Source organism: Manis javanica, chromosome 10 (genome assembly GCF_040802235.1).
Source record: "Manis javanica isolate MJ-LG chromosome 10, MJ_LKY, whole genome shotgun sequence".
In the NCBI taxonomy this organism is placed as follows: Eukaryota; Metazoa; Chordata; class Mammalia; order Pholidota; family Manidae; genus Manis; species Manis javanica.
In genome coordinates this window covers 30190284-30215809 of record NC_133165.1, presented here as the reverse complement: position 1 = coordinate 30215809, position 25526 = coordinate 30190284, and the positions used below count along the sequence as shown (strand labels likewise).

General features: G+C 46.6%; 1 protein-coding gene across 1 annotated transcript in view; it reads left to right on the top strand.

The window, feature by feature from the left end:
* The window catches only part of MYH16 (myosin heavy chain 16), a 39288-nt gene extending 15161 nt beyond the window's left edge, over positions 1 to 24127 (top strand). The window contains 21 exon segments of the mRNA XM_073214261.1: positions 1210 to 1327; positions 2082 to 2117; positions 2120 to 2148; positions 3075 to 3187; positions 3548 to 3587; positions 3589 to 3642; positions 4767 to 4854; positions 4857 to 4882; positions 6141 to 6147; positions 7226 to 7356; positions 7450 to 7557; positions 14687 to 14875; positions 15835 to 15983; positions 15985 to 16028; positions 16955 to 17069; positions 17181 to 17238; positions 17765 to 18355; positions 18922 to 19016; positions 19018 to 19112; positions 19156 to 19160; positions 20120 to 24127. Of these exon segments, the coding sequence (XP_073070362.1) occupies positions 1210 to 1327; positions 2082 to 2117; positions 2120 to 2148; positions 3075 to 3187; positions 3548 to 3587; positions 3589 to 3642; positions 4767 to 4854; positions 4857 to 4882; positions 6141 to 6147; positions 7226 to 7356; positions 7450 to 7557; positions 14687 to 14875; positions 15835 to 15983; positions 15985 to 16028; positions 16955 to 17069; positions 17181 to 17238; positions 17765 to 18355; positions 18922 to 19016; positions 19018 to 19112; positions 19156 to 19160; positions 20120 to 20452 (2424 nt within the window). The 3' untranslated portion in view covers positions 20453 to 24127.
* Positions 24128 to 25526: the final 1399 nt, after the last annotated feature.

Genomic DNA, 25526 nt, shown 5'->3' with positions numbered 1-25526 from the left:
GTCAACAAACTAACAAGGCAACATTGACGGAGTGGCTTTTTCATTCATGATAAACTAAGTCCTTGGGTTGGAAGGAATTAAGAGCAACCAGGTTCTATTTGAATAATTGATAGGGGAGACAACTTCTGTTCAGCAAGCTTGTAGGACTGTGTCTGGTTTCCTTGGGGTTTCAGGAGATGCCCTAAATGCCAGTGGTCCTTGTAACACCAGTTTGGTGAGCCTCTGTGGGCTTAACTTCAGGGAAACGGCAGCCTTAGGACAGAGCTGTCAGGAAGACTGCCATTGGATTGGCTACTGGGGCTGAGATTTTATGATCTCATCAACCATAACAATGCCAACTACTCGTGAAATGGATTCTGCCAATACGTAGAACAACTGGCAGGCTTGGAGCCCGACTGCAGTGCTTCACCTCACCTCCCACAAAGAAATAAGAGCTCTGTATTTATAGCAATGGACTATCCAGTCAAATGCATCCTGTGCACTTCCAAGAAGGCTTAAAGGGAGGCCCAGGGGCAATGAACGTCTATACCCTGCAGAGGAGAAAGCAAACCCAAAGGTTTTGGCTTCTCATTTGCTCCCCTTGGTTTTCTGTGCACAGTGGAAAGATCTGAAAGTCTCCTTTGTCTTTGCCTCTTCAGCTGGGGCCATATGGCAAAATGAGAAACAAATTAGTGGATGTCCAAATACTTGGATATCTGGAACCCCCAATTCTGAATGGATGGAGCCCCCGCTTCCACCAGGCAATTGCCAGGGGATGTGTGAGCCTCAGCAAGGAGGGATCAGATACTCTTACAGGGAGTTCTTCATGCAGCTCAGGATTCTGGTGGTCAAGGCCACTGGATCGTCCAGGCTCAGTCCACTGGGTAGGAGACCCAGGGGCCAGGGAGGTTCAGTGTGGCCAGCAAAGTAAGACATGCAAGAGAAAAGCATAGCCCAGCAGAGAATAGCCGGGGAGTCCTAGTTTGTGGGCAAAGCTCAGAGACAGTGTATCCTAGACAAACAGGAAACTACAAATGCCCAGGAAAGAGGTTTACGGAGCCTCCCCCTCAGACCTGGGTTCAGGAATATCCTAAGATATGAAGTCCCAGGAGATGGGGTGAAGTTTGGTCCTGGGAACCCAGAGCAGGCAGAACTGTAGGGAGAGGTTCTGGCTGTGGGACCCGGAAGGTGCAGGCTGAAAGGCAACCACCAGCTCTTGTCCCCATCCAGGTGGGTTACAACATCACAGGCTGGCTGGAGAAGAACAAAGACCCCCTGAATGAGACAGTGGTGGGCTTGTTACAGAAATCAAGCCTGGTGCTCCTGGGCCTTCTCTTCAAAGAAAAGGCTCCAGATACAGCTAACCCCTTATTGTGTCCAGTCTCTCTCTGCTAATGCCCTTTGGTGGCCAAAATGGAAAGAAGAAAACAAAACTCTTATTCAGCAGTCACTGAATGGATGAGTGAATGAATGCCAAGTTCCTTGCAGTATGGATCACAGTGCAACAGAGATGTGGATGCATTTTGGGAGCATCCAGCAGCCGATTTGATCACTGGGCCCATATCACCTCTGAGTGGAGCCTACGTCAACCTTAGAGAAGATGCCACCTAAATGTGCTTATTTTGTCCTCTCTGCTCTCCTCTGTCATAGGCAAATGCCAAACCCAGCCCGATCTCCTACCCAATAGAGGTCATGGAGCCCAGAGGGGAGCACCCTGTGGGGGAGCTGCCCAATGGGACTGCCACTCAGGAGGCAAGAAGTGTAAATCTCCTTGAGCTCAGAGATGTTTTCACCACCAACATGCGATTCCTCCAGATGGTGTGGTGGCTCTTCTTCCTCCCCAGGCAATGGGAACGGTTTGTGCCCCTGTGCCAGCCCTAAATCACAAAGGGCTACACACTCTCCAGAAAGCATAACACTCTGTTTGGCATTTATATCACAATCAGTTCATTCACCCACTCTCTGGTAGACCGCATTTTCCTGGTGTGAGGGCTGAACCTCAACTAGAAAAGCCTTTTTTAAACCAGAGAATGCATGTCCCTGATACAGAGCACTGAGTGGGGCTGTCTGCCTCCATGCTGGCTACTGACACACTTATCCCTATTCCTCAGCTGGAAGCAAGAAGAAGAAGAAAGGGTCCTCTTCATGACCATCTCCAGCTTCTGCAGCGTGAGTAGAGGCTGCCCCAGAAGCCCCCTGATACCCAGGGAACCCTCCCTACCACTGACCCTCCTTTTCAATAGTGTGGTAGTTTGGCTGCCACCTCACAGCCCAGGACAGGGTGATTTCATTCTTATGCCCACATTCACCTGCTTCATTCAGAGTCCGTTTCCTTCTGAAATAGTCACAGATCCATAGGACCACAGGGCAGAAAGAGATGGTCCAGTCCAACCACATCATTTCAGACTGAAATTCAGAATTCCCTTTTCCTGGACTTGCCTGGCATGGCCAGTGGAAAGATCAGTGTCTGAGATCTTCTGCCCAAGAGCTAGCTGGCAGGTCTTCTGGACTGGTCACAACATCCACAAGTTTGGACATTTCTGGAAACATCAAAGTGCAGAAACGCAGCCAATGGGGAAATATTGCATGAAGAAATACTTCACTGTTTCCCAAAGATCCGACTGCCTTAAGGCAGAATGGGCCACCTTATTGGAGGTATCCAAGCAGAGGACAAGGGACTGTCCAGTAAGGAGGGTAACAATGGCAGGGGTTTGTCCACACGGGCACCATGTGTAGTTCCTTCTAGTACCAAGACTCTCCCATTAGCCAGCACTGAATCAGGAGGGGCCCTGCTTCTTGTAAACCATGTCACCTCGGGCAAGTCACTGGACTTCCAGGGGCAGCACTACCCAAATAAATTTTCTGCAATGACAGAAACGTTCTCTTCTGTCCAACAGGCTACCCAATATGGCAGCCACCATCCAATATGTCAGCTGCTAGCCATATGTGGCTAGTGAGTACTTGAAAGGTGGTTGGTGTGACTGAAGAACTGATTTTTTATTTTAATTAAATTCCAAAGAAGCTCTCCTGACTGTGAGTGTCCTGCAACATGAATGCTGAGTTTTGCTCACTCTTTCTTTTCCTTCCATCTGCAGGAGCAGCTGAACACACTGATGGCCACCCTCCACGGCACCTGCCCCCACTTTGCCCACTGCATTGTCCCCAGTGAGTTCGAGCCACCAGGCACAACATGGGGGCCTGTCTCCCTGCTGGAAGTCCTCAGGAGCTATGCAGCTAGTGTCTGCTCCAAACTAAGTTCATTTTTAATCACTAGGGATGATTGGGGCAAATGGGGCACTGAAAGACTCCCCAACAGTAGATCATCCAAATATCACATTCTAGCTTATTTGTAAAGCAAAAATCATGTTCTGGCTGGATGGGCATCAGCCAGAAGTCACACTCAGGAGAGCCTTTGGCCTTGTAATGGTGGGGGCCCTGGGACTCCCCAGACAGTGATGGGAGGAGATGGGTTGACAACGTGGATGTTCAGTTCAGCCTCGAGTGGCAAGGAGTGGCCTGTGCCATGATAGAGTCGTGATCCCTAATCCTATGTCCTCCCCCTTGGCAGGCATGGTGGATGCAATGGAGTCCTGGAAGGCATCCGTATTTTGCAGGAAGGGCTTCCTGAACAGGATGCAGTACCCAGAGTTCAAACAGAGGTGAGTGATGTCTTCCTGATACCTTGAGTACAGTTCTGAGTTCCCACAGATTGATTAGTGTTAAATAGAGTCCCATCGTAGGACACACCATGGATAGGATGATGATACCACCTCACTGTTACTACATTTGTACACATTGGCCCAACTTTCAACTGCCAGCACCTGCCTTTCTTTGCCTAAGGGCTTTCTCTGGCTGCCAGAGGCTGCCTTGCTACCTGGCAGGATGAATGTACCAGGAATGAATGCCTCCTCAGGAGCAGCCCTCAACCATTGGTGAGCTAGCTCTAAGATGTGTTATATACTGGCTCTTAGGAGTGCTGGTAAGTGTTAACAACAGGCTCTCTGGGTTTTAAAAAAAAAGCCCTGATTTGTAGTGTCTGCCAGTTTTCATGGTGTAAATACTCCTCTGGCTGATTTTGAGTGATCAATGTGACATCACTGAAAGTGTGGTTAGGGAGAGATGTACACAGTTGGCTCTTATGAGCCAGTGGGAGCCAGTCCCAACACACCACCATTCCCAGAGTCTCCCAGCAGCATTAAGCTCCAGCAGCCTATTGTAATAATTGGCTTGATAACATGCTTTTTATTGGCTTCCCTGCGCCACTTCCCAACTCCATCACCTCCCAAATACACTACTTGCACTTGCATCCTTGTCTCAGGGCTGGCTTCTGGAGGACCCCAAACTAAGATGACCACTTTAGGGATTATTTTAGTTCTACCTGCTCCCCACTTGCAAGAGTATATGAACACAGCCTAATGGAGCAGGAAGGGTCCCTAGAGGTCATCTTGTCCAAGCCCTGTGAAGTTCCTAATTGGAGAAAGACTTGTCTAAATCACAATGGGGGCTGCTGGCAGGTCAGACAAGAAGCAGTTCTCCTGAGCCTTGAAGAAAGGACCAGCAAGGAAAGATCTTGGTGTCTTCATTTCTAGGAGCACCTTCCCCTGAACTCCCAACCCACACCAACATTTGCTCCCCAAAGTCTTCTCTGCCTGCCGTGGGCATCTGCAAGACAAGTCCAGTTCCTGACTCCAAGGCCATCTCAGGATCAATGGGTGTCCACACTGACATGCTTCCTGAGCTGCCAGCCTGGGAATGATGGCGACTGTCACCATCTCTCTTCCGGCAAGTACCAAGTGCGGAACCCCAGTGTGATTCCTCTGGGGCTCACAGACAACAAGGAAGCCTCAAAGCTGCTTCTGGGGTCCACTGACCTGGATGTGAATACAAAACTGGACACACCAAGGTAGGATGTTCTGATGGTGCTCCCTCCCCACACCACTCAGCCTTGTCCCAAGAAGGTGGACTTCAGGGTGTTAATTTCAGCTCAGTGTAGGCCAGTTGTCTGCCTTGGGCAAGCCTCTCAGCTGCTGAGAGACTCAGTCTCTCCCTCTTAAAAACCAAGACTGGTTAAGGCCAATCTTATTGGCTTTGGGGGTGATGAGCAGTAATGTGGGTCAGAACCCAGCTTAGACAGAGGTACTTAATAAGTAGAGGAGTATTTCCTGTGACTGTGTGAGCCCCAGGCTGCTAAGAATAAAAGAAGTCAGTCAGAATCAAGGTCCCAGATTTGACCAGGGCACAGCTGTATGTGTGTGTGGGTGACGTCTGGGGGTGATGCACCTTAATCCCAGCCCATCCACCTGAAAGCTCCAGACCTGAGCTGGCAGGTGAGTCGGGGTTGACTCAGACAGAGTGGCCACCTGATCGTGACTCATGGGGCCTGGCCTGCCTGTGTCTGTCCCACTTCTTGGCCCCATAGAATCCTGTCAGGATTGTAAGGGCCAGCTAGATCTACAGTGCGACATGCAACATGGGAGGCACAGGCAGATGCACAGGCCTGGTATGGCACAATGTGCATGGAAGCTCTGGGCCACGTGTACATCCATCACATCTGGTCACTAGGCAAATGCTCAGAGAGCCCCTCCTGTGTGCCAATCATGGGAACACACACAGGGACACAGGCTATGAGGACATCCCAGCAAACAGGAATCTGAAGCTCCCTGGAGCTTGCTTTGTAGCAAGTGGGCATTAGCAAAATTGCAACATTTTGCCAGAACTGTTAGCTTTGGCCTCCTTCCAACTAAGACATGCTGTGTGTAGCAACTGACTTAGAGGAACACAGGTTTCATCACAGAATTGTTGAATCCTTGGACTGGAGAGAACCTTGGAGACAGCTCCTTTCCCACCCCACCTTTCACAGATGGGAAACTTAAGAAAGCCTGGAGAAGTGGGTGGAGGTGACGTGCCCAATTTCACAGCACCAGGCAACACAGAGCACTGTTGGTCATGTAGCCTGGGAAGGTGGGCTGACGTTGCCAGTATGACTCAGCTCCTGCCCAGGCACACGGACAGCATCTTGCTGTTGCTCAAGGGTTGTGTGAGGCACCTCATATCTAGGTAAAGGCCCAGGGCTTCTGGGGACAGCTTAGCTCCCTGAAGACCAGGCAGGCTCTGCTGGCAGGGGCAGAACACAGAACAGGATGATTCTGCTTTCTTAACACCAAAAGCGTAAGTACCCAAGGACTTGAACCTAAAGTAAATACATGACAGAGAGATTGGGATGAGCAACTAAACCAAAAAAAGTTTGCCTGGACTAGGAGAGGAAGGAAAATAGGAGGGGGTTGATACCAGGTACCAGTGAGGGTCCCTGCCTCCTCACTCCCCTACCAGCTCCTGGCACCGATGAGAAAACTCCCAAGTAACCTGGAGGTTAAGAGCAGAGGAATATGCACCTCACCTGGCAGGTGGGAGCAAACCTTGAAAGCAGCCCCAGCCTGGTGGGAGCCATGGAGGAGAATAGCCACACAGGCTGTGGGGGCAGAGGGCAGTCCCAGAGCAGCGCACTAGAGAATGTTCCAGAAACAGCCACCACGCCCAGATGATGGGAAGCCATGTGGGCCACAGATGTGTCAGTGATGCCAGACCAGGTGGACACTAACAGCTGAGGCTTAGGTGATGCCCCCAGTGCTCTCCAAAACCCCTAGAACTTAGAACCCCAGCAGGGAGATTCAGGATTAAATGAGATTTCTCTGAAGGCAAGGATGCTTGGTGTAGAAGGAGTTTGGTGATGGAGAAATCCAGACAGTCTCATTTCTTGGACATCTCTGGTTGTGGGCTGAGATTTGTGCCTACTCCAAAGTGCTGTAGGTCCCTGGGAGTTCCTCTGGGTGGGCAACTGAGAAGTCTCCAACTGAGAAAGAAGATCAGAAAGGCTCTAATCTTCCCAACAGTGGTCTTGTGAGGTGGGTTTTGAGACCTGGTTGGGGGAAGGGGGCTGCCTGAGGAAGGCAGGCCTCTCATATAGGACTAATAGGCCTGGGGAGTTCCTGGGCACTGGCCCCAAAGCTGCTCTGTGCTTGCTCACTCTTTGTCATCTATAAAAAGAGAAGCTTGAGCCCACTGTTCTCCAGTGTCCAAGCCCAGAGGCTCCACAATACAACAATGGAGTTTATCAGATCTCTTTTGATACAATGAGGCTAGAGTGTCTGCTTCTGGCCCCAACAAAGGAATGTCTGTGCCGCATGCCATGACCCTGAGAAGCTGGTAGTCTTCATATGCCTTGTAAACAGGAATTTTCCTTTTTCAGAGGAGATAAAGGAACTGCTTGATCAGCTGGGTACAGGACAGAGCATGCATGAGATGCAGAAATTGAAGAAAAAATTGGAGACTGAGAAGGGAGAGCTCCAGGTGGCTCTGGAAGAAACTGAGTCCCTGAAGGTAACCACATGGCCATCACCTCAGAGGCTGGACCCTTGACCAGGGACCACACACATGCTTGGCCAGACAGACTAATGTTTATATTCCTGGCAGGTTGAAGACAGCAAGGTGATTCAAATTCAGCTGGAACTGGCCCAGGTTAAAGCTGACATTGACTGGAAAATCCATGAGAAAGAAGAGGAATTTGAAGCTACGAGGTATGTGGTTGATGGACTGGAAGCTGACTTTAGGTAGCATGATGGAGCAGAGTCCAGAAACCTAGCTCTCTGTCACCTACTAATCATGTGATCTCGAGCAAATAAGGTGAACCTCCTTGAATCTCAGATATGGCACTTATACTGATATGCCACTCTGGTTTACAAACACTCGAAAATACAGTACCTGCTACAAAAACCCATGAGATAATGAACCATAATAACAATAATTCAAAAATGGCAGAAGACATAAAAGACACTTCTCCAAAGATACACAAATGGCCAATAAGCACATGGAAAGATGCTCAATATCACTAGTCATTAGGGAAATGCATATCAAAACTACAATAAAATACTACCTTATACCCATTAGGATGGCTATTATCCAAAAAACAGAAAATAACAAGAATTGACAAGGACATGGAGAAACTGGAATCCTTGTGTACTATTGGTGGGAATGTAAAACCGTACAAACTGCTGTGGAAAGCAATGGTGAGGCCCCTTAAAAAGTTTTAAATAGAATTACCATATGACTCAGCAACTCTGTTTCTGAGTATATACTCAAAAGAATTGAAGGCAGGGGCTCAAAGAGATATTTGTACACCATTGTTCACAGCAGCATTACTCATAATGGTTTAACTATGTTAACACCCTAAGTGTCCACTGATGAATGAATGAATAAACAAAATGTGGTCTATACATACAATGGAATATTGGATTAAAATTCCAGCCTTAAAAATGAAGGAAATTCCTACACATGCTACAATATAGGTGAACCTTGAGGATATTATGCTAAGTGAAATAAGCCAGCCTTGAAAATATAAATACTGTATGATTCCAGTTACATTAAATGCTTAGTCAAAATCATAGAGACACACAAAATGGCCATCCTGCCCAAAGCAATGTACAGATTTAATGCAATCCCTATCAAATTACCAACAGCATTCTTCAAAAAACTGGAACAAATAGTTCTAAAATTCATATGGAAACACCAAAGACCCCGAATAGCCAAAGCAATCCTGAGAAGGAAGAATAAAGTGGGGGGGATCTCGCTCCCCAACTTCAAGCTCTACTACAAAGCCACAGTAATCAAGACAATTTGGTACTGGCACAAGAACAGAGCCACAGACCAGTGCGACAGAATAGAGACTCCAGACATTAACCCAAGCATATATGGTCAATTAATGTATGATAAAGGAGCCATGGACATACAATGGGGAAATGACAGCCTCTTCAACAGCTGGTGTTGGCAAAACTGGACAGCTACATGTAAGAGAATGAAACTGGATCATTGTCTAACCCCATACACAAAAGTAAATTCGAAATGGATCAAAGACCTGAATGTAAGTCATGAAACCATAAAACTCCTAGAAAAAAACAGGCAAAAATCTCTGGGATGTAAATATGAGCAACTTCTTCATGAACATATCTCCCCGGGCAAGGGAAACAAAAGCAAAAATGAACAAGTGGGACTATATCAAGCTGAAAAGCTTCTGTACAGCAAAGGACACCATCAATAGAACAAAAAGGTATCCTACAGTATGGGAGAATATATTCATAAATGACAGATCCGATAAAGGGTTGACATCCAAAATACATAAAGAGCTCATGCACCTCAACAAACAAAAAGTGAACAACCCAATTAAAAAATGGGCAGAGAAGCTGAATAGACAGTTCTCCACAGAAGAAATTCAGATGGCCAACAGACACATGAAAAGATGCTCCACATTGCTAGTCATCAGAGAAATGCAAATTAAAACCACAATGAGATATCATCTCACACCAGTAAGGATGGCTTCCATCCAAAAGACAAACAACAACAAATGTTGGCGAGGTTGTGGAGAAAGGGGAACCCTCCTACACTGCTGGTGGGAATGTAAATTAGTTCAACCATTGTGGAAAGAAGTATGAAGGTTCCTCAAAAAACTCAAAATATTAATACCATTTGACCCAGGAATCCCACTTCTAGGAATTTACCCTAAGAATGCAACAGCCCAGTTTGAACAAGACAGATGCACCCCTATGTTTATCACAGCACTATTTACAATAGCCAAGAATTGGAAGCAACCTAAGTGTCCAGCAGAAAATGAATGGATAAAGAAGATGTGGTACATATACACAATGGAATATTAGTCAGCCATAAGAAGAAAACAAATCCTACCATTTGGAACAACATGGATGGAGCTAGAGGGTATTATGCTCAGTGAAATAAGCCAGGTGGAGAAAGACAAGTACCAAATGATTTCACTCATTTGTGGAATATAAGAACAAAGGAAAAACTGACGGAACAAAACAGCAGCAGAATCACAGAACCCAAGAATGGACTAATAGTTACCAAAGGAAAAGGGACTGGGGAGGATGGGTGGGAAGGGAGGGAGAAGGTGGGGGATAAAGGGGGCCTTACGATTACCATGTATAATGTGCGGGGGGGGTGCACAGGGAGGGCTGTGCAACACAGAGAAGACAAGTAGTGATTCTACAGCATCTTACTACGCTGATGAACAGTGACTAATGGGGTATGTGAGAGGGATTTGGTGAAGGGGGGAGTCTAGTAAACATAATGTTCCTCATGTAATTGTAGATTAATGATACCAAAATAATTTAAAAAAATCATAGAGACACAAAGTAGAATGATGATTGCCAAAGGCTGGGGGAAAGAAGGAAATGGGGGAGTTATTGTTTAATGGGTATAAAGTTTCAGTTTTACAAGATGAACAGATGGATAAGGAGACGGATAATGGTAATGGTAGTACAGCATTATGAACGTATTTAATACCACTACACTACACTTAAAAATGGTTAGGATAGTACATTTTTAGTTATGTGTATTTTACAATAAAAAACCTGGGGAAAAACCCTGTCAGATAGGTGCAATTATCCCACCTAAGAGATGAGAATGACGACACCTTCCTCATGATTGCTCTGGGATGTGGTGGAGATTAAAGGAGGCTGTAGCTGTGAAAGCACATTGGAACCTGCAAAGCCATACAGATATAAGTTACATAAATATTCATGAACTCTTAGAAAACATCCAACATGTCATGGAAAAGGACTGATTTGTAAGAATGCTAAGGAGTGCTAGATTTGGAGATTTCTTTTTAATTCAGTGACCAATGATGCTGTTTGAGGGTTCAAGAAATTTTTGGATTCATCACTAGGTTTTACACAAATATGATCTGTTGTGATTCTGAGATCAGCACATTTGGGACTGTCCACAGTGGCACCCCGCCTAACCTGTCTGCCTGAAATCTTCCTGCACCGTCACTTCTTGAGTTCACAACATTCCCACAATCACTCCTAAGAAGGTTGTAGGCAGAGCCGCTGGGAGAAGTCCCATGACTCTGCAGCTACTATTGGGTGAAACTTGACCCCCACCTTAAATGTCTAGCTTTGTCACTAAATGGCTCTTGTGGGTGTCTGTTTGCAACAGTTTTATTGAGCTATAATTCACATACCATGCAATTCATCCAAGTTAAGGGAAAAAATTCAGTGGTTTTTAGTTGTGCAATCATAATTACAATTTTAGGACATTTTTATCATCCTCCCCCCAAAGAAACCCCATATCCTTTTGCAGTTGTGCCCCATTTCTCCCCACCCCACCCAACCCTCAGCCCTGGCAACAACTCACTGACTTTCTGTTTCTTTGGATTTGCCTGTTCTGGACATTTCATATCAATGGAATCATACAACATGTGGTCCTTTGTGCCTGGCTTCTTTTACTGAGCATAATGTTCTCAAGCTTCATCCACGTTGAAGTGTGTGAATCAGCAAGTATTTCATTCATTTTTATTCCTGAATAACATTCCACTGTTGGATAACACCACCTTTTGTTATCCATTCCATCAATGGACAGACATTTGGGTTGTTTCCACCTTTTGGTTACTATGAATAAAGCCACTATAAATTTTCATATCTAAGTTTTTGTGTGGACATATATTTACATTTCTCTTGGATAGATACCTAGAAGTAGTATTTCTGGTCATATGGTAACACTGTTTAACTTCATGCAGAACTGCCAGATTTCTTTCTGAAACATTTGCACTGTTTTACATTCCCAGTGTATGAGGATGTCAATTTCTCCAAATCTTCTTCAACATTTATCATTATCTATATTCTTGATTATAGCCAAACTAGTGAATGTGAAGTAGTAGCATCTCACTGTGGTTTAAAATCACAGTTCCATGATGACTAATGTGTTGACTGTTTTTTTTTATGTGCTTATTGGCTATTTGTATATCTTGCTTGGAGAAATGTATAGTCAAGTCCTTTGTCCACTTAAAAAACTGAGTTGTCTTTTTGTTGTTGAGTTGTAAGAGTGCTTTATATATTCTGGATACTAGACCCTTATCAGCTACATAATTTGCAAATATTTTCTCCAATTCTGTGAGTTGTCTTTTCACTTTCTTGATAATATCCTTTGAAGCACAAAAATTTTTTATTTCGATGGAGCCCAGTGTCTCTATTTTTTTTCTTTGGTCACTTGTATAGCAGGTGTCATATCTAAAAACCCATTGCCTAACCCAGTCATAAAGATTTATGCTGATGTTTCCTAGATTAGGCAATAGTTTTATAGTTTTAGCTCTTAACATTTAGGTCTTTGGTCCATAAAGACCTAATGGGGTCCAACTTCATTCTTTTGCATGTGGACAGCCAGTTGTCCTAGAACCAGTTTTCTGTTTTTTTGTTTTATTTTTATTTTTTATTTTGGTATCATTTATCTACAATTACGTGAGGAACATTATGTTTACTAGACTCCCCCCATCACCAAGTTCCCCTCACATACCCCATTACAGTCACTGTCCATCAGCGTAGTAAGATGCTATAGAGTCACTACTTGTCTTCTCTGTATTGTACAGCCCTCCCTGTGCCCCCCCAACATTATACATGCTAATCATGGTGCCCCCTTTCTTACCCCCCCCTTATTCCTCCCTTCCCACCCTTCCTCCCCAGTCCCTTTCCCTTTGGTAACTGTTAGTCCATTCTTGGGTTCTGTGAGTCTGCTGCTGTTTGGTTCCTTCAGTTTTTTTTTTCTATGTTCTTGTACTCCACATATGAGTGAAATCATTTGGTACTTGTCTTTCTCTGCCTGGTTTATTTCACTGAGCATAATACCCTCTAGTCCCATCCATGTTGTTACAAATGGTAGGATTTGTTTTCTTCTTATGGCTGAATAATATTCCATTGTGTTTATGTACCACATCTTCTTTATCCATTCATCTACTGATGGACACTTAGGTTGCTTCCATTTCTTGGCTATTTTAAATAGTGCTGTGATAAACATAGGGGTGCATCTGTCTTTTTCAAATTGAGCTGCTGCATTCTTAGGGTAAATTCCTAGGAGTGGAATTCCTTGGTCAAATGGTATTTCTATTTTGAGCTTTTTGAGGAACCTCCACACTGCTTTCCACAATGGTTGAACTAGTTTACATTCCCACCAGCAGTGTAGGAGGGTTCCCCTTTCTCCACAACCTCGCCAACATTTGTTGTCTGTCTTTTGGATGGTGGCCATCCTGACTGGTGTGAGGTGATACCTCATTGTGGTTTTAATTTGCATTTCTCTGATGAGTAGTGATGTGGAGCATCTTTTCATGTGTCTGTTGGCCATCTGAATTTCTTTTTTTTGAGAAGTGTCTGTTCAGATCCTGTGCCCATTTTTTAATTGAATTATTTGCTTTTTGTTTGTTGAAGTAGGTAAGCTCTTTATATATTTTGGATGTCAACCCTTTATCGGATCTGTCATTTATGAATATATTCTCCCATACTGTAGGATGTCTTTTTGTTCTATTGATGGTGTCCTTTGCTGTACAGAAGCTTTTCAGTTTGATGTAGTCCCACTTGTTCATTTTTGCTTTTGTTTTCCTTGCCCAGGGTAGATATGTTCATGAAGAAGTTGCTCATGTTTATGTCCAAGAGATTTTTGCTAGAACCAGTTTTTGAAAAGACTATTCTCTCCCCCTTGAAAGGTGTTGGCACTCATATTGAAAGTGAATTGACTATAAATATGATGGCTTATTTATGGATTCCCAATTCTATTCCATTGATCTGTATGTCTAACCCTATGCCAGGACTACACTGTCTTGATGACTGAAGCTTTGTAGTAATCTTTGAAATTGGGAACTGTGAGTCCTCTACCTTTGTTCTTCTTTTTCAAGACTGTTTTGGTTACTTTGGACCCCACTGCATTTCCATATAAATTTTAGCATCAGCCTGTCAATTTCTGCAAAGAAGCCAGTTGTGATTTTTGATAGAGACTGCACTGAATCCCATCTTAACAATATTAAGTCTTCTGATCCATAAACATGAATGTCTTTCTATGTATTTAGATCTTTAAATTTTTTTCAACATGTTTGGTAGATTTTGCTTATATTTATTTTTTAAGTCAAAGTGAATCATGATTTTGTTCACTTTTGACAATGTCATGATACCCTTTCTCATATCTGGAAATTGAATACACCTCAAGGATGCTGCAAATCCAGCAATGTGCCTCCATATAGTTAGTGGGTGTTCAGGGGTAGATCAGAGGTACATACAATGTGGGGCAGGTGACAGGGTCTTTACGTGCTAACATCTATTTGCCTCTGTAAAACAAATATTTTTCGAACATCTAAATTACCTCTTCTAGTACCTTCCTATAAAATGAGATCAATGCAACTTATTTAAGGACTTTATGGAAAAGTTTATTATGTTGATTATAATCAATCAATTTTTGTTAAATAAAATCAACTAATAACTATTGTTTTGAAGAGAGATGTAAATCTGATTTGTATTGTCAAAGCTCTCATTTTTGTAATGAAAAAAAACAGGGGCCTTAGCATCTGGGTTTGAATCCTGACTCTGTCATGGACTAAATGGGTCCATTTTTCCTATCTACAAGCCTCAGTTTCCTTGCAGTGCTGTTTTGCATGTTATAAATGAATTGCGATCACAAAGACACATGGCAAACACTGACCTTCCACTCCATTTCCCAAAGTGTGATACACCCCCATTAAATGCTTTAAGGGGAGATACAGTTTAATTTCACAACATGGTGGCCATACCACATTGATGCTCAGAGACCTCTAACCTAGGGAAGTTTAATACAGACTGAACAGCGGGCCCAGTATGCCAAGGACTTCTCTGCTTGGACTTGCAGGTAGAACCACCAGTGGGCAATCGAGTCTTTGCAAGCCAGCCTGGAGGTGGAGGCCAAGGGCCAGGTAGAGGCACTTCGGCTCAAGAAGAAGATACAGACAGATCTGAATGAGATGGAAATCCCGCTGGACGATGCTAACAAGAAAAACAGCAAACTTGTGAAGACACTGCAAAGGCTGCCACAGCAAATGAAGGCCGTGATCTGGGAGGAGGAAAAGCTCATCACAAAGCAAGCCATCCTGAGCCTGCAAATTCACAGGGAGCCCATTCCACATGTACCTCCAGCTAGGATAAAGGCATGGACGTGAGATCATAGGGTGGCTGGTGGTCCAGGATGCAGGAGACTTGGGGAGTGAATAAATGTGAGGCCCCATCAACAAAGTGCATATCCTGAGCCACTGGAAAGAGGAAAGAAAGGAGGGAAACATGAAGTTGGTCTTGCCTTAGTTTTGTAAAATCATTTTTCACTTCTAAGTTATTTCAGATACAGAAAAATAAAGAACATAACAAACATCCATGTACCCCCACTCACCTTAAGAAATAAACGCAAACAGAGCTAAGTCCTCCTTTACTGCTTTCTGTCATCGGGCTGGTCTATAAAGCATACATAGCTGGATTCATCCATTCAACATGGGTTTAGTGGAGACCTGTCCTGTCCAGGTGCTCTGTTAGGTGCTATGGATAGGCGGATGGACAAAACAGGCATCCCTGCTGATAGACAATAAGCAACAAATAAAACAAACTGCAGTATCTAAACTGGTGATACGTGCTGTGGGGAAACAAGACGGGAAGGGAGATTAGTAGTGGTCCCTGGGGTGTAATATCAAAGGTCACTGAGGAAGGCCTCTTTGAGAAGGCGCTGATGGAAACACCAGGGGCTCTTATCATCAAGAAAGCACTGATCTCATAGTAACCACCTACCTAGTGTCCTCCAGACACCTAGGTCCTGGCTAGCGAGACCTCTTCAGACCATGAACTCCCCAGAGGCAGGTCTACACCCCATACTCTTCCTCTGTGGCCTCCACCTCACCACCCCCACCCCAGCTCCCTGCTGAGTCTGATTTAGGTAAGTCAAAGCACCCTCAGGTCTAGCCAGCCCTGGACCATGCCAGGACCCAGGAAATGGGCTCAGCCCAGTCCTCGTGCTCACCAGGACCTGCAGGTCCAGATGGATGAGGATGCCCGGCAGCACGAGGAGCTGAGGGAACGATACAATGTGCAGGAGCGGCACCTGAGCCTCCTACAGACGGAGCTGGAGGAGGGGCGCTCCAGCCTGGAGGGCAGCAAGCATTCCTGCAGGCTGGGAACATGTGGTGGCGATCACTGAGCAGCACAGCGAGGTCAACGCCCAGGGAGGATGGCAGCTCCCGGGGTGGGGCCACATGGACTCACACTTGGGGCAGTGGGGTGAGGGCTGGAGAGTGCCCAAACCTTGTGGCTCTCCTCGAAACTCAGAGGCAGGAAGGGTCCCCGCTTGGCAAATACTGGGAACTCACCTGCAGAGCTCTCTTTGTTATGGTAAAACCTGTGACATGAAATGTGCCACCTGGACCCTTTCTCAGTGCACAGTAGTAACCACACACACATGGTAGTGTGCAGCTTTTACAAACAGATTCTCAGACTCCCCTGGAGATGACCCAATGGGTCAGTGATGGGACTAAAGAAATCTAAACTTTTAGAAACTCTTCAGGGGTTCTGATGATTCAGCCAATTTTAAGAACCACCATTACCACCAGTGAAAAACCATGGCCCAGAGAGCCAAGTGGCTTATCCACAGTCAACATCAGGGACCCTGTTTGCGGCCAGTGGTAACACCAGAACTGCTCACTGTTCACACGCAGCCCCTCACCATCACCACTTAACCTTACTTACCATCTCATGTGAATTCATCAGAAGAAAAAATGCACAGGACATACAGGGTTTACAACCCCACTTTAGAGATAAGACCACCAAAGCTTAGAGGTAAGTAATTTATCCAAATGGTAGAAGAACAGGGGCTTAAACCTGGGTTTTCCCAGCTGAGTTCAGGATTGTTCTAGAACTGCCACCCACCCCAAGCGTAAATAAGGTTATTCCTGGGCTCCTCATGATGCAAGTCCTCTGAAACCCAGAGAAGAATGCAGGGGAGAGGCCCTCTCACTGTGAGCAGGGGGTCCAGGGCCATTTCCTATTGGAGGATCTGGCAGTTGTGTCTGCGAGAAGGTCATTTTCTTTCCTGGATACGGGAAGGGCTGTGTAGACTCCTGGCTCACAGCAGTGTCTTCGTTTCTTCCTCCAAAACCAAAGCCTCCTCGTGGTCAAGTGCAAGCTGGAGTCCAATGTCCGGTGCATCTCCACTGAGCATGAGTTGCTCATCAGTGAGTTCAGCTCAGCTGACAAGAGGGCCAAGTAAGTGGTGAGCACCCCGAGCCAGGCTGCCTGCTGAGGACCCGGCCACCCAGGCCAGGGAAGGCTGTCTCCCCTCTCACGGGTCGTTGTGGAATCTCAGCACACCCCCAGTGAGGATGGGCCATGCTCTGGGGAGGCCAGAGGCTTTTCTGAAAAGCTAAACGTGAAAGTAAGGAATAATTACAAGCTATACATGATCACGTGGGAGGTAAGAGTTGAGGCCTGGGGACACAGATCACAGGAGCCACAGAGGTGGGCTCATTCATCTGGGCAGGCTTTTTGGCAAGGAGGAGGTTAAAGCAGCCACGAGGGAAGTCTTAATGGAAGCAAGATGGGTGCCATGCCCAGGGGCTCAGGGATGGACGTCGGCAAGATGTGCCACCAGGGGTTTTTGCCCCAGTGTCCCTTTGGGGGCTCACACATACGACCTCGAGTGGTGGATACTATGTATCCCACTTTAAAGATGAGTAAATACAGATTTTATGGTCAGGGATCTCATACTTGATTGAAACACCAGGCTTCCCAGAACACTGCTGGCCGTATTTGGTACTACGTCCTGAAAGCATAGACCCACACCGAGGACACAGCAGACCCTCCGTGAGTACTTGTGGAATGAATGCAAGAATGAATGGGGAGGACAGTGACTGCGATGGGGTATGGGGGGAACTCGATAATAAGGGTGAATGTAATAACCACATTGTTTTTCTTGTGAAACCTTCATAAGAATGTATATCAATGATACCTTAAAAAAAAAAGGAATGAGTGGGCAAAACAACTTGCTGAAGGCCACACAGGGGCAGGTACCAGCCTGCATCCCCTATCCCAGATCATGCCTTCCCCACCCTCTGGGCTGTGCCCCTCAAGGCGCAGAGAGCAATGAGTGTGGTTGGGCAGAACCAGCTGGGGAGCCCGCGGGACTGGCTGGCCTGCCTCCTCCACCTTTTCCTCCGAGCACCAGGCGTCCCCTCCCCCAAACCCCAGGAGCATGTCAGCGAGGCTCGCCTCATGAACCCCTTAGCTTCCCAGGAGACAAGGTGGCTGTCTCTCAAAGGCTCTATGAGCCGGGAAGGGAACCCCGCTCCAGCTCCTGCTCTCCTCCCAGCCGCCCACCCTGCAGCTGCCGCACAGTGGAAGAACTGCAGCGAGAGCAGGACCACTGCATGCACCTGCAGAGAATCAAGAAGAAGAATGAGATCACCATCAAAGACTTGCAGGCCGAGATGGAGGAGGCTGAGCAGCTGAAAGGAGGGAAGCACAGGATCGTGAAGCCGGAAGCCAAGCTGAGGGCAGCACTGAGCTGAGCCAGGAGAGGAAAGGGAGATACGGCCAGGCAAGGGCAGAGGGCTCCTTTTCCCAAAACTCCGTGGTTGATGAGGAACGGGTTTATTCAGTTGCTAGGAAAGAAAAGGAAATTGAGACAACAGCTCTAATTTATTTATGCAAAGGTCTCCTCTCCCTGCCACCTTTCCCCCGAATGGCCTTAGCCATCAAGCAGAGTTCCCAGTATTCCTCCTCTGTCCCTGTACTTACAGCAAGCCTTAGTCTTTACCTCCTGGGATGTCAGAGCTGCAAGGGCCCAGGAGGTCTGCTCACCTTGTCTGACCCCTGCCTGCCCCATTTCCTGGAGGAGGACACTTGAGGCACAGGGACAGTGACAACCAAGGCCCAGCCCGTGAAAGGCAGAGCCCACCTAGCCCTCGTGTCCAGGGCTCCCCTGCTCACCCTGGGCCAGAAGTGGACACCAGAGCCACGACACCCCTGCCCAAGGCCCAGAGCTCCTTCAGTGGAGCTCCGAAGTTCAAAAATAACATGTTCCTGCAGCTGCATTCCTCTCTCCCTCCATCAGATCAAGGAACAGGAGACTGAGCTGGATGGCAAGCAGGAATGGCACGTGGAGATGGACAAGACGCTGCGGAAGAACGAGTGCCACCTCAAAGACCTTGTCTTTGACAGAGGGGGACCACAACACCAACCAGCGCCTGCAGGAGCTGGTGGAGAAGCTGCAGAACAAGCTGAAGGTGCACAGCAGCAGATTGAAGAGTGGTGGCTGCTCACTGCGCATCCCTGATTCTCCTTCCCTTCCCAGCCCAGGTCTTAACACTTGATTAGAATTAACCAAGCATTGGCCAAAGGACGACTCCTGTGAGCTCCACGCCCACGGCACTTCATCCTCACTGTCAGGAGGGAAGTGGACTGAGCACTGCGCGCCGGAGAGAAGATGTGTGATAAATGAGACTACCCACAAAGACCACCCATGCCAACTGAAGTCCCCTCTGCTGGGGTGAGCTAAGCTCAGGGAAGGTCCTAGTGGCCATTGTTCTGCTTCCACTGCCTCCTGTGGCCTCTCCCTCCTGGTGACACTGTTAAACACAAGACCTGCCCTTCCTTGATCCTCCTGACACAAGGCAGGAAGGCTGGTATGTTTAGTCTGTTCTGCAAGTGGGGAACAGACCAGAATGGGGGATGTATGTTATGTTTGCAAAAAAAAGTCAAAATCAAATGGTTAGCAAATGGAGGCTTCAAGTGTCACTCCTACACCACATGTCCACATCCCACCCCATCCCCGGACATAGATATTTGATTCCGCTGTCATTTGCTGCCAATTCTGGGGCCACCACATTGAATCCATCAGCCACCCACACACCCAATGCCCTTCCCAAAAGGCTCAATAAAGACTAGACTTCCAGTAAATATGCATCTAATCAAAATGTTCTATTGGGAAATGAGGGGTGTGAAATGCTAAATCCCATCTTCCACAGTGGGACACCAATAACTAATGCCTGAAACCACAAATTATAGATGCAGCAACAGAGCACATTTTACTTTGAAATACAGACATCAAGACCAAAAAGAATCAGCTGCAAGTGTTGAAGACACAAGTTGTCTCTGACGAGCTGGGAAATGTTCCTGTCCTAGGACTGCTGTGTATTGTAACAAGACTTACAGAATAATGCCACTCTCAAATATCCACCTAAACTGGTAGCAATGCTCACTTAACCAGAACGAGCTAGGTTTACACCCCTCCTTCCACCACGCCTTTGTCACAGGAGTTGCAGGTCAACCAGACCTTGGCTTGCTACAGGAAGACAGTGTGCGAGCTGGATGACGCCAAGGAGCGGGCCAGCATGGCCGAGACCACTCGCAACAAGCTGTTCACCAGACACCACATGGCTGGCAAAGGCATTATCTCAGTGGAGATCATCCAGGTGTCCAAGACAGGCTCCTTCAAAACCATTTCTGAGGAGGGCCTCTGTGTTCCTCCCCACAGCCAGGAGGTGGTATGGCTCCACTCTCCACGCCCAAGTTCCAAGTTCACCTGCCCTGCTCCTGTTGTGCGCCTTCCCACTTCTCTGCTTCCCAGCTTCCAGTCTGCCAGGGCCTGATCTCCTGCTTCAGGAACCCCAAAGCTTCCCTTGTCCCTCCAGCTGCAGCACTCCCTCTGGCTTCTCAAAGCTCTTGCGTGGTGCTGTCCACCTGAATCACAGGTACTGGTGGTCATGACACTCCCCCAGCTGAGCAGAAGCTCTGTGAAGGCAGGTCCCTCATCTAATGCCACCTGACACGAAACCCGGCAAATAGGCACAAAGTACATGTTTGTTTTCAGTGGAGGTCCACAGGGACATCTGCAAGCTCACGGGCAGGGTATATTCACCTTCACACCCCTACAGAATCATTAGCCCTGAGCATTTCAGTACCATCTGAATTTAGGTTTCTAACATTAAGGAAATAATAATCATGGCTACCATTTCTTGAGCACTGAATACAAGTGGGATTTTAGGTGGACAATTTATAATAATCCTTTCTTATCTCAGAATCAGTTTTCCTTAACTAGAATCAACTGAGAAAACAATACAGACCAATGTATAAAAGTCAAAAAGCTAGTTGTATTATGCTATAATTCTAGATTGAGAATTTAATGGGTGTCCACCATGGGCATCCTTGTTCTTCACCCCAGAATTAAAGGTGCCGACAAAGCTGAACAACCACAGCCCAGCTCCCTGGGGAGCAGCCTCTGTTCCATGAGGAGGAATGGCCAGAACCCACTGACCCTGCAGCTAGATTCAAAGGAGACCAGAGGGGGTTCAACCCTGTTTTCCTGGTTCCTTCTTCAATCTCAGGCTAAATCATTCTTCCCATGACAGGAGCAAGGGAAAGGTGAGGAGAGAGGCAAAGAACATGATTTGAGAGCAGGGGTTCCCAGAACACGGTCCTCTGGACCAGCTGCATCAGCTTGCCCAGGGGAGTTAGCATTCTGAGCTTCACTCTGACCTGCTGCATTAAAGCCTGGGGTGGACCCAGCATCTATGGTGAGCCAGCCCTCCAGGTATTCATAGCGATGGTCAAGTCTGCGAACAAATGCTGCAGCAGAAATCCCTTGTGGAGAAACAGAGCCAGGGAATGGAGGTTTCTCCTACTTTTACAAGAGCCAGGCATGTGGTAAGTGTTTTTCACAGTCTTTTTTATCCTATGAGGTAGATACAAACATCTCCATTTCTCAAGTAAGGAAAATGAGCTCAGAGAAGTTCAGTGACTTGCCCATGGTCATACCAGCCCCCTGCCTTGCAAAGGCAAGCTTTTATTATTATATTATATTATTTTTTATTTCAACTACTGTTTAGCTTTAATCAGGATGACTCAAGATCAAGGACCTGGCTCGGGTTGTGAGGAGCAGGGAGATGGAGTCTCCCTGCTGATGGGCTGATGCTCTACCTCTGCGAATTCGGGGAACCTTTTCTGGCTTCATGTTCAGACATCTGATTGAACCAGCCCTCAGTTAGGGTAAAGTTCCCTGCTCATTTACAGCTCTCTCTCTCTCTCTCTCTCTCTCTCTCTCTCTCTCTCTCTTTCAGGGCTGGGCAGTTTGGATTGTAGCCAAATGTGATAACCCACTGACCTCTGAATTCAAGCTGAGGCTTTTCTTGCCAGTTGGTTAGGGAGGAAACAAAAAATAGAACAGAATATCTTTCCTTAATTCTCTTACTCTCAAGTAATGATTAGCTTGGGAATATAGGGAAACCAGAGGCTTATCTCTGGATGAAGCACATGACTGTGTAACTATCTCCCTCAGGCCAAACACCTGAAAGGAGTCCCTCTCCTAAGCTCTCACCTTGGCAGGGGTTTACTCGTTGGCTGCTTCCCATACCACCCAGATGCAGGAGTTTTAGCTCCTTCCACCTGCTAAGTTTTAGTGGCCAGTATTAGACACCCTGTAAAGCAGATCCCCTGCCTTGGCTTGGTGACTTTATTCCTGGGCTCTGCTGGCCCTGATCGTTGGTCTGTCTCCTTCCACACCCCCAGGCCACAGCACTGCCCACAGTACCCACTGGTGATGCGGCTGGGCCCCTGGGGTCTGCTCGCCAAGTCCTGATCCATCTTCACTCTTTGCCATTTCCCCTCATTGGCCACAGGGCTAGATTAGCCATGAGATGTCTAAAGCAAACTAGTACACGAGTCAGCATTGAGCCAACATCCCACAGAATTTTCCAAAGTGGCACTGTATTCGGTCCCATAAATACTGACCAAGCTCTGAATATGGGATAGACCTATACTGTGGGCTACAGAGATGAATAAGAAAGAATGTCCTCCATCGTGGAGCTCAGAATCAGGCAGAGAGGTAGATGCACACTTCAATCACAAGGCTGTGAGCAAATGTTCTGTGACATGTGGTGTTTACATCTCACGGGAAGAGATCACAGGGGAGGAGCCACTGGTTTTACCTGCGGTGGCTGAATGCAGCAGCTCCACAGAGAATGTGACCCGCACAGGAGTCTAGAGCAGTGCCACTCAGTGGGTGGTCCCTGTTTGTTACCTGCTTAAAACACCAGACGTATAGAAACTGAGAGGAAGTTTTCAGAAATTTTTATAGCAATTGATGCTACCATGACATCCAAGTGCATTATCAACATACTTTATGAAACTGTTAGACTCTGATATTAAAATAAATACAAATGAAAAAAAATTAATAAAAATGTAAAAGAAAACATAAAACTGATTCCTCACCAGGTAAAGAAATGAGTTCCAGAGGGTCTGACATGCCAAAGTGCAGAGGTGGGATTCACAAAGAGTACAGCGTGGCCAGAGGAGGGGCTCAGGATGGGACAAGAGTGCTGGACCGGGCAGGAGCCGAGGCTGACGGGACAGGTGTCAGGGAGGCCATGAAGGGCCCTGTTGAGCCCAAGTATTCCACAATCTCCATACAGAAATCTTGCCAATTTTTAAAACCCATCTGTGGGATATGATGAACAGCAGCTTTTCTTTCTCAGGAAGACACGTCACAATGGCAGAATGAGCCTCTTGGCCCCTCAGAAGACCCCTGGGCTTATGGTGGGCACTGCACGTCAGGACTCACACTCACACCCTCTCAGCACCTGGGTGGAGTTAGGCCTCAAAGCCTCACAGAGCCAGGTGTGACCCAATGGTGTCCACTACAAGGCAGGAAGCCTGTGCAGAAGCAGTCCTGGCATCCTGGGGTACTGTCTTTCTAGCAAGAAGTGGGCAAAGATGTCAACTCCCAGCTCCCCCTCTTTTTTTCTTCCAGGGTGATGCAGATCTCAACAGCAGACCACACCATTGAGAAGAAAAATATACAAAAATAGAAAACTGGGTCTATCCTGATAATGTTTACTATGCAAAGGAAAGTGCAAGCCAGAAAGAAACAGGTGCTAAAGAAGAGAGAGAGCCAGGGGGGCGGGGGTAATGGGTTTAAGGATGTAAATATCCAGCCAGGAGGAGCTAAAATTAGTGTGGCTTCTCTGAGACTGTCACAAGCTCTGTACGCTCTTGGATGCCAGTAACAGTGGGTCTGTTTTAGTTGAGATCCTCCATGTTCATGTCAAGAATGGAATATGTAATGTCTGTGTGACCTGGCTGTTCTCTAGAAATAATTCCTCACATTGGCAATTTTAATGCTTTGACCCAATACAGCTTAAATAAAAGAAACATGAAAATAGACCAACTAAAGATTGTTTTTAAGTGAAGAAATTTTATTTTTCTAAGACTTCCAAACCTAAGACTTTCGAGAGGCAATTTTTACAATATATCAGAGTTCACAGACTTGTTTCTATTGGAAACCATGAAAACTCTGCAGTCTTGGTGAGACTTGGTGTCACTTCTCTGCAGATTCTGAAAGGGTGTATCAGAGACAGGAAGATGAACAAGGTTTCATAAAACGAGCAAATTATGGAATCTGAAGGGATGTTAAGATCCATCCAGGCTAACAACCTATGAGGCCGCGGGCAAGCTCCACCTCAGTATATCCTGGGATATTCAGACATGGGCAGGTCAGCTCTGTGAGGACAGCCAGGTTTCTGTGTTTTATTCACTGCCACAACCTCAGCAACTAGAGTGCCAGGCCTAGTGGGCATAAATACATGTAGTCAATGAATGATGGAGAACAAGGTGCTCCAAGGTTGTCCTACCTGACATTGTCAGAAAGTTTTTCCTTAAATCAAGCTGAGGCCTGTCCCCTGGTGGCATCCACTCGGAACCCTGCAGAACAACCTTAATGGAAGACAGTCCTCAGGGTTCCTGAAAGTTTCTCTTCCCTGGGCTGAATATTCCTGGGTCTGCCAACCTTCCCAAGTATGACAGGGTTTCCACTGTCACCTTCTACCACTTCTCAACCCTGTTCTTCTCCTCACTCTCTTTGGAGTGCAGAGGCAGAGGGCTGACAGTTCACAGCCCTCAGAAAGCAACTTTCCCCCGCTTGCTGGAAACAGCGCCTTCCCTTTGACTTTCAGCACTCTGACTTCCTCCAATCCACTGGCAGGCAGAAATCATTGTCCAGACTAGTAGAGGAAGGGATATTAGCATTTTTCTGGGGACCCTCTCTACCTGCACACAGGCCCTTGTCCTCCTTGTGATGGTTCTAAGCTTGGTGCTCCAGCGGAAACACTGGGTTCCTTCTGTGCAAATGGACCAAATGTGGAGACACTGCCCTCTGCTGGTAGGGTCTCCAACTGTGTGTGTGGATTTCCTAGGAGACACCAAATCACGGAATCTTAGAATTGTATTAGAATTTTAGCACTCAAAGGGACATTCAGAGGGTGTCTAGACCAACTCTCGGCCAAGTGGGGGTTTACCTCCATAACCGCCCTGAAAAAATGGTGATCCAACTTGTACCTGAGCCCTCCCGGTGGAAAAAGGCAGCCTGTTGCAGTTTTGCTGACAATTACGGTTCAGAAGTCCCACCTAATACTGAGCCAGAACTTGTCACGGTATATTTTGCCCTTATTTTGATCTACTTTTCATCTCTGTAATTACATAAATGAGTCTAATTCTTACACTTTGACGTCAGACAGCTATGGATTCCACTTTCCCAGCAGTGTGACCTTGACCTTGGGCAACTTAACCTATATCACCTCCTATTTTCTCAACGATTCAATGAGGAATAATAACAGCATCTGCCTCATAGGAATGAAGTTTAAACAAGATAACCTGGCACAGAGCCTATCTGTG